Here is a 14,422-nt window from a genome sequence, read left to right as displayed (position 1 = left end):
TCAACAGAGTTGATGTGATGATGGAAAATACATATTACATTATTACATCATTATTCACATTTATTCTGGCATCAAAACCAGTTTAGCTACTGTAACGCTGTACATCGGCTATTTGAAAATGGCTGATCTACAAGCTCACAGCGTGTCACACTGTGAAGCGTTGTGAGCTTGTAGATCAGCTATTTTTTTATTTATTATTATCTTGAAATAAATCTATAAACGTCCTTCTACACTAGATAGTCACAACTCGCAAAATGTAACGAGTAGTAGTGGTTTAAAAAAATTGTATTTTGATATCGACGTTAAAGCCCCGGTGCACGCAGGTCACTCTCCTTTGAGGGTGCACAGTGCACTGGACATGTGTGAAGAAGGTTCCAGCTGTTGCTTTGATGACGTTAGCTTTTCGGTCTTCGGTCTTGACCAGGCGCTAGCCAGGCACTGCCGGAAACCCTACTTTATAGTAGGACTAGACCAGTGTCCGTTGGGCAAAGGCCTACTGGGGAGCTGATTTATGCCCATATATGGAGATCTCTGTATCTTTCTGCCTGCCTCTGTCCTTTGTGCCCGTACAGGTATATGGAGATCTCTGTATCTTTCTGTCATTGTCCCTTTTATGCACATGGAGATCTATGACAGACTTCAGTCGGATCTGCAGTTATGGACAATCAGATCTCCATATACATTATGCCTATATATGGGCGTATTGGTCAGATGAGCATCGGACAACCAACCGCTGATCCCACAAACTTCACGCCAGGCATTCCCTCGGGTCCTCGGTGGTCACTGCGTTCCAAGTTTAAAGTCAATCGTTTCTCAAGATATGTGAAGGACAGAAGCAGATAGGTGTGGCGGAGAGAGTCGCAGCCCCAGCCTGCATGCCTGAAGCCTCAAAAGTCTAGTATCTGCCCTCATTCCAAAGGGATATCCCTTTGGAGTAATGGTTAAGATATTGGACTTTCATGCGGTAGACCTAGGTTCGAAGCCGGGTGGGGAGGTTCGGATCACCTCTGTTACATTGGTGCCGTGACCTGGATCCGGGCTTCCCCGTAGGAGGAGGTCAAAGGGGGGTGAGTGTGGTGGAGAGAGTCGCAGCCCCAGCCTGAAGCCTCAAAGGTCTAGTATCTGCCCTCGTTCCCTAGGGATATCCCTTTGAAGTAATGGTTAAGATATTGGACGCGGGAGACCCGGGTTCGAAGCTGGGTGGGGAGGTTCGGATCACCTCCGTTACATAGACATATACGCAGAGATTTCATACTTTTATAGTAGCTACGATACTGTATGTCTGTGGACATACTCCATTGCTGTTACAATATGTAACTATGCTGATTTCTATACTTAAAGGAGAAAACCATCCATTTTCAACATAACAATGACATTTATATACTTTAGGGCTGATGTGTGGACATTCGAAGGAGTTAACATTGTTTCAATTGTTTACATCTCTAGGATCACAAAGGATGAGTTTAATTATGGATTTGTTTGAAATTATAATATTATATACATACATAGCTGCAATTTATATAGCTCTCTTCTAGATTCTCAAAATTGCTTAACATAACAAAAACAATGTAATTGAAGAAAATAACAGTAATTATATAGCTCTCTTCTAGATTCTCAAAGTTGCTTAACATAACAAAAACAATTTAATTGAAGAAAATAACAGTTAAAAGGGTAGAAAAACAAATGTAAAGGTAAAAAGGGGATTTGGGCCCATTAGTTTGCTACCAGGCTTTTTTGTACATCTCTGCCTGTGGTTCTCTGGAGTATCTCTCACCCTGGTGTACCATCGGAGTCGAGTTGTGTTGCTGGAAGGGGCAGAGGTTCTGGGCAGAGGAGCTTATTGTTTAGTGTTTAGCCTTCACAGAAGGAACACATTTATTTCCAGAATCACGTCAGAAGATTCACCTGTGTTCAAGCATATAGATGAGGAATTAGCATTTTGAATACGATGGCTGTCTCTATTTATTTGAGCCAGAGAGAGTAGTCTACAGGGAGGAACTCAGATGCTTCATCTGAGTTCTGCTCATTGTTATTTTGTGCTGTCATATTGTGTTTTGTGTATTGCAAAGACAAAAAAGAATTGTTAATTTGGCATATTTCAAAATTGTGGGCAACAAAATGTGCTTGTGCTTGTGAAAATGGCGCTGAATCCAAACCATCGGGTCAGCAGGGCGAAAGGGAGTAAGTAGGTGAAAGACCAAAGCACCTTCTAAAGAAAGATAACATTCCCAGAGTGGAGATACAGGCATACAGGACAGGCTGTATCCTGCAGCTGCATGAAACCAGAGTTGCGTCGTATCCTGTATCTGTGTGTCCCCCATCGTAAAAACAGCTTAAAAAAAAACACGAAAATAGAAACAAAATAGCAGATCTATAACCTACTATTATTTCTATTTTGGATTTTTTTGAAAATGTTTGAAAATTGTGCCCAAAATAGGGACACCAGGTTGAAAGTGCTTAAACTGGCACAACAATGTTTGAATTGAATTGAAATCATGTATATACAGTATATCTTTTGTATATCGTTTAATAAATTCATATATTACATATGATTTTATTTAATCTCTGTTTAATTTGTTTTATTTTCCTCTATTTTCCCATTGACCACTGGTCATAGATGTGTTGCTATTGTCATCTGTCTCCTGCAGAGTTTTCGGACTTTGTAGCCGCCTCCTTCCACAGCCTCCTCAGCTTCCACATCTTCATCGCGGCGGCGTTTATTCAACCAGGCTTTACGCAGAGTGTCACTCTGCATCATGGGTGGCGCAAGTGAGGAAGTGGCCTGTGGCTTGAAGTAGGAAGTGCTTTGGTACCCGGGGTGCCTCCGCACTGTTTGGCCCACAGGGCCCTTGTCAGCAACCCCAGGGAAGGGCTTGGTAATTTGATGGTAAAGCCAGGGGTGCCTGAGGGCTTGCCCGGGTGTAAGACGCGTCGAGGGGTCCCAGTCCAGACACTTCTTTATGAAGTCAATAAGGGTGGGGTCCTCGTAGCCTCTGAGTGCAGCTCTCCACGTCCTACTCCCCGGGGGGCCTCTCATCTTGCCTAGGCGAGAGTGGGACCCCACGAGCACCGTTCTTCCCTTGGGCAGGGTTTTGACGGAGCAATAGCGTGGGTGGCCTTTGGAGCTGACAAAGTTCTTCGTCCGACTAGCCTTCACCAGGACCTTATGTGGAGGCATGCCCAGCAGCTCCATGAAACAGGCCAGCTGGTCCCCTTCGTCCTCACCAGGAAACAGCGGGAAGCCCGTCAGCATCTCAGCCAGTATGCAGCCGAAGCTCCACATGTCAATGGGCAGGCCGTAGCCAGCCCCGAGGATCACCTCCGGGGCGCGGTAGTAACGAGACTGGATGTAGGACATTTGTGACAGTTTACATCCAGTGTGTTCGAAACAGCTGGAGCCAAAGTCAATCACCTTGAGGCCACTGTGTCCCTCCTGTATGAGCTGGATGTTATCGGGCTTGAGGTCACAATGGATGATCTTATGTGTGCTCAGCGCCTCCAGACACTGTAGGATGGAGTAGGAGAACTTCCTGATCAGCCTCTGACTGAAGCTCTTGTTGATTCTGATGAGCTCGTTCAGGTTCTTGCTCAGCAGTTCAAACGTTACGCAGATGTGGTTGCGAAACTCAAATCTCTCCAGCATGTGGACTACGTTCATGGTGCCATTAAGGTCGTGCTTGCGCAGGTACTTCAGGAGGCGGATCTCCTCCTCCAGCTGCTGGTGGGAGTCCTTCTTGTTGCGCACCATCTTCAGGGCCACAAACTGCTGCAGCTTGTGGTCGTACACCTTGGCGACCTGACTGAAGCTGCCTTTACCAATCACCTTGATGAACTGATAGCGGTAGGCCAGGTGGTCATTCAGGACGTGGATGTAGTGCCCATCAGGGCCATCATAGCCACAGTTGTTGTCACCAGCAATGGGCAGCCTGTTCTTCTCTGCAAGCTCACATCCCAGCCAATAGATATCTGGGTAGGAGTATATCTCCTTCTGCTCCAAGGGGGTCAGCTTGGGGCCATGCAACCTGAGAGCCTGCTCTGGAGTCAAGCGTTTGACACCGAGGTTGAAACCTGTGCCTGTGTTGTTGTCTCTGTTCCCAGTTCCAAGGGCGCCAGACGAGCCACTGGAGCCGATGCTGACCACACTGTGCTCCTTGGGCAGGCTGGACACAGGGGTGGGTTTACTCAGTGTTGGTGCTTGATCAGTGGTGTTTTTGACCACAGGAGTGGTATACTTACCCAGTGCTTGACCAGTGGTCCTTTTGTTTGTTGTAAGTTGTTGACCATCTCGCACTGTTACCTTCTGATCCACCACTGTGTGTTTAGCCATGAGGGATGGCCCAGACGGACTGTTGTTGGGACCTGCATCTTCTTCGAGGAGGTGGTCTGTTGTCACGGACAAGTCACACAGTCCGTTAATGTTGATCTGAATTACCCCCTTTGAATTGCCTTTTTGAGATGTGCTATTCAAAAAGGCAATTGCTTTTCCCTGCCTTGGCTTTCGCCATGGCGCCATGATGTACTGCTGAACAGACAGACGTATAACAGACGTTTACCTAGTAATTATACTACAGTTCTACAGCAATTCCGTTCTGTATGACGTCATATGTACCGGTACATATATGGAGTTACCGTGAATGTGTTCCCAGATTATGCCATATGCCCTTATATAGAGCTCCCAACGTCAACAAAAATAAATGTTGTTAGACGTCGCCGACATCAACAAATATGCCTATATATGGACTGGATCCCTCATAGTTACGTTGTACTGCATAGTTGTGTATGTAGTGAGTAAGGAAGGTATTGGTTTGAGCAATGAGTATGCATATGGACAATTGGGTATAAATGCATATGGGCAGTTGTTGATGGAAATGAGATAGCATTTGTTGTTAGATGTCATGGTTTATTGTCATGTTGTGGACAGTGTTTGTTGCAATATATACAAATAAGAAAGGAAATAGTACTACAATGAAATAATATCCAGAATGACAGTATGTCAGTACTGTACAGTCAGTATGTAGTATGAACATTATCAGTGAAGCAGTAATTAGGAGTCATCTGTGTGTTGTTTCAGGGGGGAATGGCAAAGATCTATTGAAGACAGAAGGTAATTTGTCAGTATGCATCCAAATAGTAGGAGAAAATGCAAACTCTGTGAGGTAGGCAAAATATTGGGAAACAGCAACATAAAAAAATAGTGATAACCTGCGAAGTGTCTCTATAGCAGTAGTAGTAACAGTAGAGTACAACTTTTAATGTAAAAAAGGTTATTTGACTTTGGCTAATTAAAGGAGTTTGCTATAAACAATGTTATTAGTAATGCCCTCGTCATTATCCACAATGAAAACGTTTACAGTGCTGGCTCTCCTTCCCCTGGAGAAGGCTGTGTAGAGTTGACCATGAGCGAACACAGGTTGAGGCAAGTAGGTGCCAACTCGTTCATTCTCTTGGCTCCCTTATTGATGGTAACAGAGAAAGCTAAGGAACTGACGTCTAATGAAGGTGAAGGGAAGCTTGTCACTTCTGTCATAGTGAGGTATTCCTGGGAGGAAGATTGTTTCACCCCTGTTTGTGCCTACTGCAATCTCACACTCAATTCAATTTCAATTCAATTCAAAGGAGCTTTATTGGCATGAGAAAACATACGTTTACATTGCCAAAGCAAGTATCACAAATACAATAAAAACAGTTGAAAATGGGGAACATATATGCAGTTGGAGGGGGTACAGCATTGTGTAAACAGAGCTATATCGCATTGTGACATTTTATATATATACAAGGTACAAATAGCAGCATTATTTTCCTCAAAATGCATTTAAAGGTATCGGCTCTGTTTCATACTGTATGTGCAGTAGGTCTAGATGTCAATCCATGGTTTGTAGTCCTTAGGGTGGTTGTGTTTCTAGTCTTCTTTTGTCGCAACAGTTCACAAATCTTGCTGCTGTGTTCGTGCATTGTTGTATTTCTCCCAGTAGGTATGGGAGTTTTTCATCATTGGTCGAGTTTTCAAATTCACTTCGGGTGTGTGTAATCTGTGGGAAGTATGTATCTCTGATGTCTTGGTATAGTGGGCAGGTGGTTAGAAAGTGTAGCTCTGTTTCTACCACATTTTGTGTGCAGTGGGTGCATAGCCTATCTTCCCTTGGGAGTGGGGTCTGTCTGTGTCGGCCTTTATATTGCAAGGCTGTGTTCGCTGAGTCTGTACCTAGTCAAGGCTTTCCTAAGTTTTGGGTATTTTACTGTGCTCAGATATTCTGCTAATGTATATTCTCAATGTATATTCTCAATGTTCCAATGTATATTCTCAATATACACTCAATGTCCATCATTGTGCATTACCACCGTTGTTTCCATTCTTGAGAGTGCGGTCGGGACCTGCTGGCAGCAGCATGACTGGTGCGCCTACTTTCAATTTGAGGTTATGATCAGGGATTCCAGAGGGTGTACAACTAACTGTACATCGTGCAAGTACAGTAATGGCAGGGTAAGTAGGCAAGAACATAGGCAAAAATCGGAGCTATCCATGTGCAAAAGTTGGAGTCTTTTGCACATATGTTTTTTGGCATTGCGTGTCCTAATTCCCAGTGATGTTTTTTTGTGTGGTCCTATGAACCTGACGTTGTGTCCGTGATGTCCACCATTTGATTGTAGATTCGACCATAAACATTTATCCCTGATGACATCAGTCAACCCAGTCATCATCAGTAGGACTAAGCCTGTGCGTGTCAGTGTGACGTAAATCGCATATATGCCCATATATGGAGATCTCTGTATCTGTCAGTCCTTTTCCCTTTCATGGGCATGTTGGTTGGATCGGCGGTTCTACAAAAAAAAATGTTTTGTACAACTAACTGCACATCTTGCAAGTACAGTAACGGCAGGGAAAGCAGCTAAGAACGTAGGCAAAAATCTGAGCTATCCGCGTGCAAAAGTTGGAGTCTTTAGAACCAACCGTGGGCTGTGAGACCCTAGACATGATGACTCGGCATCAATTAGTAGTAGGGATTTAAAATAATTCTGCCCCTCATTGGACTTTCAATTAACACGTAGATTTAAAGCAACAGTCTGGTACTTCATTTAATTAATACACCAGTAAGACGCCTAAGGGCGAAAAGCGACCTCGAGGTTGCGCCATCTGTCTTGGCCATCTGTCTTGGCCATATATGGATTCTGTTAGTGTGGTTCTCCTAACAGGGCATCATCTGGGATACAATCCCTTTTATGCCCATATATGGAGATCCCTAACATAATCCCTTTTATGCCCATATATGGAGATCCCTGCTCTGAGTAGCTGACTAATCCCATTTATCCCCATATATGGATCTGACATCTGACATCACTAATCCCTTTTATGCCCTTATATGGAGATCCCTAACATAATCCCTTTTATGCCCATATATGGAGATCCCTGCTCTGTGTATCTGACATCACTGTGATGTCACCTGTTTATGCACCTGATACATGCGTTATCATATCCTTGGGATGGGACTGTTATCAATATTGTCATGCCTTAGCCAAGGCTATTGTCATGCCTTAGCCAAGGCTCAGTAGTCAGACTACCAACTACCAGGAGCTGGGTAGACCCAATATCAGCCTTAATATCAGCCTTGGTCTTGTCATTGCAATGCGCATGCACCAACACACGAGGGGGAAAAAAGAAGTCACGCTGGGATTCGAGACTACAGGGTTGGGAATTCTAGCCATGTGTTCTTACTGAGGACACTACTGAGATGGATGCACCGCTCCGACATTTTTTTTTAGGATTAGGTTTAGCCATAGTTTTACTGAGGTTAAGGTTAGGGTTAGGTTTAGGGTTAGGGTTAGGTTTAGGGTTAGGCATAGTATTTTTCACCGCCGCGTCGCGTTCCGTTACCGAGTCATGTGTAAAACCATGCAAAAAAAAATTTCGCCAGCTGCCTGGTTAGCTCAGTCGGTAGTGACAGGGACTGGTAATCCGACGGCCCAGGTTCAATTCTCACTGAGGGAGCGACCAGTACATTGTTCCTGTGAACGTGTGTTGGCGCATGCGCATTGCCTATACTGTATATGGAGATCCCTGCTCTGAGTATCTGACATCACTGCGATGTCACCTGTGATTTCACAGTGACACATCACCACAGTATCAGGTGTTACACGTATACATATATACATACATACGGACAAGCTGTGCCGGTTCTGACAGTAAACAGTCACAATTATTGCGACCGTCAGGGAGCAGTTTACTATGAAAACCTCCACCGGCCGTCCGTCCGTCGGTCGGTCGGTCGGTCGGTCGGTCGGTCACACGTCACACGTCACACCTTTGCCCTGCTCATATCTCCGCATCAGTATATAGGGCTTGTTTGTTTATTGTATGACATCACGCCACATCATCAGCTGTGGACTCTGTGATGTCATCGTATCGCATCAGTATATAGGGCTTGTTTGTTTATTGTATGACATCACGCCACATCATCAGCTGTGGACTCTGTGATGTCATCGTATCTCCATATATGGCCATCTCCGTATATGGAGATATAAGTCGTCCATGCCCAAGTATGGGCTGGTGAGGTCAGACTTTGTGTGATGCGTAGGTTATCTCCATATATGGAGATTCAACATTCCAGGCAATGCTCTCTTCCCTGGTGAGAATTGCCCCTTTATATAGGGCTTGTTTGTGTATTGTATGACATCACGCCACATCATCAGCTGTGGACTCTGTGATGTCATCGTATCTCTATATATGGCCATCTCCGTATATGGAGATATAAGTCGTCCATGCCCAAGTATGGGCTGGTGAGGTCAGACTTTGTGTGATGCGTAGGTTATCTCCATATATGGAGATTCAACATTCCAGGTGTAACTATGGCTACCCGTATGACGTGAGAGGTGGAGGTTGTGATATTTGTGGAGATAAGCGACCAACGGTCGCTTATCTCCCGATTAGGGAGTCTTACTGGTGATACTAAACTGCGACCTTACGGTCGCAATGAAAACCTCCACCGGCCGTCCGTCGGTCACACGTGCGGTCGACCGCACGTCACACGTGCGGTCGACGTGTGATGAGGTCACGATGAGTCATCTATGCCCAAATATAGATTTCTAGGTCAGATGGCCCATAGAGTTTGTGATGTCAAACCTAGCAACCCAATATAAACAAACCTGATGTCAGACCTGAAGTATCCTTTTATACCCATATATGGAGATACAGAGATCTCCATATATGGGCATATTAGAAAGCCCATATATGGGCATATACGGATGACATCAGGGATATCCATATATGGGCATAAAAGGGACAAGGGCTTACAGTTAAGAGATCTCCATATATGGGCATATCAGAAAGCCCATATATGTTCATATACTGATGACATCAGGAATATCCATATATGGGCATAAAAGGGACAAGGACTTACAGTTAAGAGATCTCCATATATGGGCATAAAGGGACAAGGACTGTTACAGTAGATATAGAGATGTCCATATATGGGCATAAATGAACAAGGACTGACAAACACTGAGATCTCCATATAACCTATGGGAATATAAGGGACGAGGACTGTCAGCTTGTAGACCTATTTTCTAAATATTGTTGTACATTAAAAACTTGAAATGGGTCGTTCTGCATAGTACTTGGGATTTGTTGATGTAAATGTTCACATAGAGTGTAATAATTGGTAAAACAAACTTTTGGCCTATTTGTGGAGATAAGCGACCAACGGTCGCTTATCTCCCGAATTAGGGAGTCTTACTGGTTGCGACCGTTAGGGAGCAGTTTACTATGAAAACCTCCACCGGCCGTCCGTCGGTCGGTCGGTCGGTCGGTCACACGTCACACGTCACACGTCACACCTTTGCCCTGCTCATATCTCCGCATCAGTATATAGGGCTTGTTTGTTTATTGTATGACATCACGCCACATCATCAGCTGTGGACTCTGTGATGTCATCGTATCGCATCAGTAAATAGGGCTTGTTTGTTTATTGTATGACATCACGCCACATCATCAGCTGTGGACTCTGTGATATCATCGTATCTCCATATATGGCCATCTCCGTATATGGAGATATAAGTCGTCCATGCCCAAGTATGGGCTGGTGAGGTCAGACTTTGTGTGATGCGTAGGTTATCTCCATATATGGAGATTCAACATTCCAGGCAATGCTCTCTTCCCTGGTGAGAATTGCCCCTTTATATAGGGCTTGTTTGTGTATTGTATGACATCACGCCACATCATCAGCTGTGGACTCTGTGATGTCATCGTATCTCCATATATGGCCATCTCCGTATATGGAGATATAAGTCGTCCATGCCCAAGTATGGGCTGGTGAGGTCAGACTTTGTGTGATGCGTAGGTTATCTCCATATATGGAGATTCAACATTCCAGGTGTAACTATGGCTACCCGTATGACGTGAGAGGTGGAGGTTGTGATATTTGTGGAGATAAGCGACCAACGGTCGCTTATCTCCCGATTAGGGAGTCTTACTGGTTATTTAAACTAGCCTGTAGTCTACTGAAAACTAAATGGAACCTCATGAAATACATGATTACCGGTATACATATCCAAGGCGTCCACCACCATAGAGGTCCGGGTTCACTCTCTGGTAGCAGTGCCTCTGGCTAGGCCGGTAATTCCAATGAACACAATCTTCAGTTGTTTGTGAGTGGGAAGTTGGCAGGTACTGCACTTGTCCCGGTACTAGAGACTTCAACTGGCTGTTCGGGCCGCCTGTTCAGTGGGCAGGGGAAATGGAGAGGCGCTCAAACCTCCTCTCCCAGAGTGAAACTACTCGCTGTTGGAGACTCCATGTGTAACAGACGAGGCTCATGGTTGTCTACCTCCCCTAACCAACAATGGGTTGGCAGTGACAAGGACCGCAGTACATTTGTAGGGACCAGTAAACTACAAAAAATCCCAATATCCATAAACAATAATCTCGATGATATTAAATTAAATTAAATATGATATGATTTACAACAACCATAGATACAAATGAATTCAATTAATCTTACGTCTGTAATCTTTTATTGGTTTTGGAGGAATGTAATTTTGTATTGGTTAATTTAGACAATGGAGGAATGCAAGCCCAATCTGGCTTGTAACCATGAAATGGAACCATACTTACAAAGACCCCTTTCACATCAGTGAACTGTAACTTCAGTAAATTGGAAAAGGAGCAAGTGAGACAGTTTTGTATTGCCATCGTCAATCAGGTGTCAAACCTCGACCTGCATGCATAGTGTATGCTGGAGTGTATCGGTACTATTGTACAGAAGATTCTCAGAACTTGCTAAAGTAGTTTGTGGCCATACTGCAGTAGACTAGTGCAGTGGTTTTCAAACTTTGTGCGCAAGGTATACCTGTAGTAATAGCGTAAATATTAAATAACATCTTGTGGATGTGTTACTTATTTTTGCATTTTTTTTAAATTGGTGGGGAATAAATAAATACAATTAAAATTGTTTACAAATTGTAAAAGTAATTCAACAAAATAGGGAAGATTAGGGTGAAAGTTGTCAACTTAATATATTGTTCTGTGTATAGAATGTATTAGTATATAGGACATGAGTGTGCACAAAGTACTGATGGTAAATACAAAAGTAGTTCATAACATTTTGCATATTTGTATATATTGCAAGGATAACATGGGTTTGCCGGAAGTCCAGTGGTTTGGGAACATCACTGGACTACAAGAGTATGACGAATGGTAGTGGGGGAGGGAGAAGATGTGTGCATGAGCAGCTGGCTTGGTGGTACAGCTGCAGTGCTTTACCCATACTCACCCTGGTGTCTTGAATCATTTATAATTGTTTACCCAGCACTCTATGCAGCAAAATGTGCTCCAGCGTTGCCGTTTAGGAGTCTAATGTGGATCAGTAGCCCCTCCCCTCCTATGTAACATGAGCCAAAAGTACACTGGCACATCAATAATGAAAATGCTGCAAACAGATGGTTTGGATACATCCTGATGCAGTAGTAGTGAACCTGGTGGACCACAAGTGTCTCTGAAGTTTGGTTATGGGGTGTTTCATAACGATTGCCATGCCCGCCCTGCCTTCCCTTCTGCCAATCTCCTGACCTTTGAGCGTGCTGACTGGCATCTTGGTTTAAGTGATCACTCATACCGGTAGGTGTCCTTCCTAATCGTTCTGTCAGTCGACCATTTTAACCTGTCATGTTCAATGAATCCCTTTATAGTCCCTATGATGGAGCTGATATGGATAAGTGCTGGCAAGGTACACCTGTGCAGACCTACAGTAAAGTAATTGTGCAGTGCAGTGTGCATGCATACAGTATCTGCCTTTGGCTCTTACAATGAAACTGCTCATAATATTGCCCAGCACAACTTATAGAGTAAAGTGCTATGGTCCTTGTATTGTGTCTGTCGGTATCAAAGTTGAAGCTTTCATTCATAAATTTTTAATTTGTTTTGACATAAGGTTATAGAATTAACCTTGGTCAGTATGTATTTTGTGTTATTATGTTCCTGATTATCACAACGACTTAATTTGGCAAAAAGTCTGAGTCTGATTCTGGCTCTTGGTGGCCTGGACAGTCTGTGATGTCAGTACTTTGACGTCAGAGTATGACGTCAGAGGCCGGTCTTTGATGTCAGTACTATATCGCTAAATTAATAGTTTGATTGTGGTGTGTTTGATGCTGAAACTACAACCATGTGAGGCGTACAGCATGCACACATGTTGACTGTACTAGAAGATATATTGCCTGCTTTTGACTGATACGTCCCATCATACATGCACACATGTGGGTATTATTGTAACAGAGGCAGTAGATAAATGGAGCATGCTACCTGTGGTTTTCCCTTGCGACTAGATTTCGTCTTCCTTAAAAGGAGCCATTATCTCTTAGCGACAGAGAAATGAATCCGCTTTAGCGGCGAGAATGCTACTCATCTGCAATCATTAGTTTAGCTACTCCATAATCACCCTGTTCTTGCCGCGTGTTCATCAGCGGGCCTGTTCTTACAGTGCTGACAGCAAACGAGGGCACTATTGTCAGGGGCAGGATGTGGAAATTGCACCATAAAACAAAAGTAATACCCAATAAAATAGGGAAGGCAACTGGCATTTACAACATAAAACTGAAAGATTGCCATGAAGGTGCGTTGGTAAACATGGTGTTATGTCTCGTGTGTAATCTAAAATGCAACCTTGTTCAGTCTGCTGCCTGTGCCTTAGTAGGAGGCATGACATGCATTACATCATAGAACAAACTAGATCTCTGCCAGGCTGGGTTGCCTACCCAGGGTTGTGCGTATAAGTCATACCTTGCTGCAGGACCTGCGTGAGGAAATAGCATTTCTACGACAATTCAACTTGGATTTCCAGGGAGAATTATATTTTCATTGTACAGTAGGTCAAATCTAAAGCGGGCTGGTAGCACCATGAGGCATATTAAAAATCATTATATTTTCCTTGGCCTACTGGTTGCCTGCTTGAAAAATGTGACACTGATTGGTCAAGCTGTTTGCAGGGCTCAAAATTAACTTTTTTACTTGGTAGCACCAGTGCTACCATTTAAAAAAATAAATAAAATAGGAACACCAGTAAAAAATTGGGAGCACCCACCAAAATTTAAGGAGCACCCATATCATTTTGTCCAAAATGTTAAAATAAAGTATTTGGACAATGATCTTAAGTAAAGTATACAACATGATCCTGGCTGTCTGTCCCTCATCCATCCATCTCTCTGAGACAGAGGTAACTCCAGACTATCCTAGGGGTGGGAGATATGGAAAAATATCACACACGCACACACACACACACACACACACACACACACACACACACACACACACACACACACACACACACACACACACACACACACACATAATATGAGATAGATAATCTATCAATTTGTATTCTGCTGCAAACAGACAGACAGACAGACAGACAGACAGACAGACAGACAGACAGACAGACAGACAGACATTACTTTTATGCTGGTGCTGATAGATAACAATATAGATACTCTATTAGTTTTTTATCCTGCTGTGTTCCATCATGTATCAGTGACTCAGTCTCCTTTGACTGCTTTGGACAATCGGACAGAACATTTGACTGAGCCTACTTTTAATAGCACTAAATTAGCAGGTCACACAATGGATCATTGATAGCCTATACCTCCAGCCTGTCAGTCATTTTATGTTAATTCACGCTGTTGACACGCTTGCTTTGTAAGCTAGGTGCGAATGGTTGTTTTGATTGATACTCGAGGGCCGTGACATGTGTGGGCACGCATGCACTGTATTATGCGGGACCCCTTCTCTGTTTTCACCCGCGATTGGTTCAAAGTTATATCGAGTGACGCTCGAACATTGCAAACTTTGCAAATAACTTTAGTTTCACTGTGTCGGTTTTGGAATATCCAAAGAACAAACCAGTTCCATAGACCGAGGGAGAACAAGCAACCACTGTGC

General features: G+C 43.7%; 1 protein-coding gene across 1 annotated transcript; it reads right to left on the bottom strand.

Moving 5' to 3' along the window:
- Positions 1–2,611: 2,611 nt before the first annotated feature.
- On the bottom strand, positions 2,612–12,080 carry LOC308288656 (dual specificity tyrosine-phosphorylation-regulated kinase 2-like; the record flags this gene model as incomplete). The annotated part of the gene is made up of 2 exons (XM_080730127.1): positions 2,612–4,383; positions 12,059–12,080. 2 exons carry the CDS (start codon positions 12,078–12,080, stop codon positions 2,612–2,614), a joined length of 1,794 nt encoding a protein of 597 aa, XP_080586253.1.
- Positions 12,081–14,422: the final 2,342 nt, after the last annotated feature.

Source organism: Nannobrachium achirus (assembly GCF_963921795.1).
Source record: "Nannobrachium achirus genome assembly, chromosome: 7".
Taxonomy (NCBI): domain Eukaryota; kingdom Metazoa; phylum Chordata; class Actinopteri; order Myctophiformes; family Myctophidae; genus Nannobrachium; species Nannobrachium achirus.
This window is presented reverse-complemented; position numbering and strand designations above follow the sequence as displayed.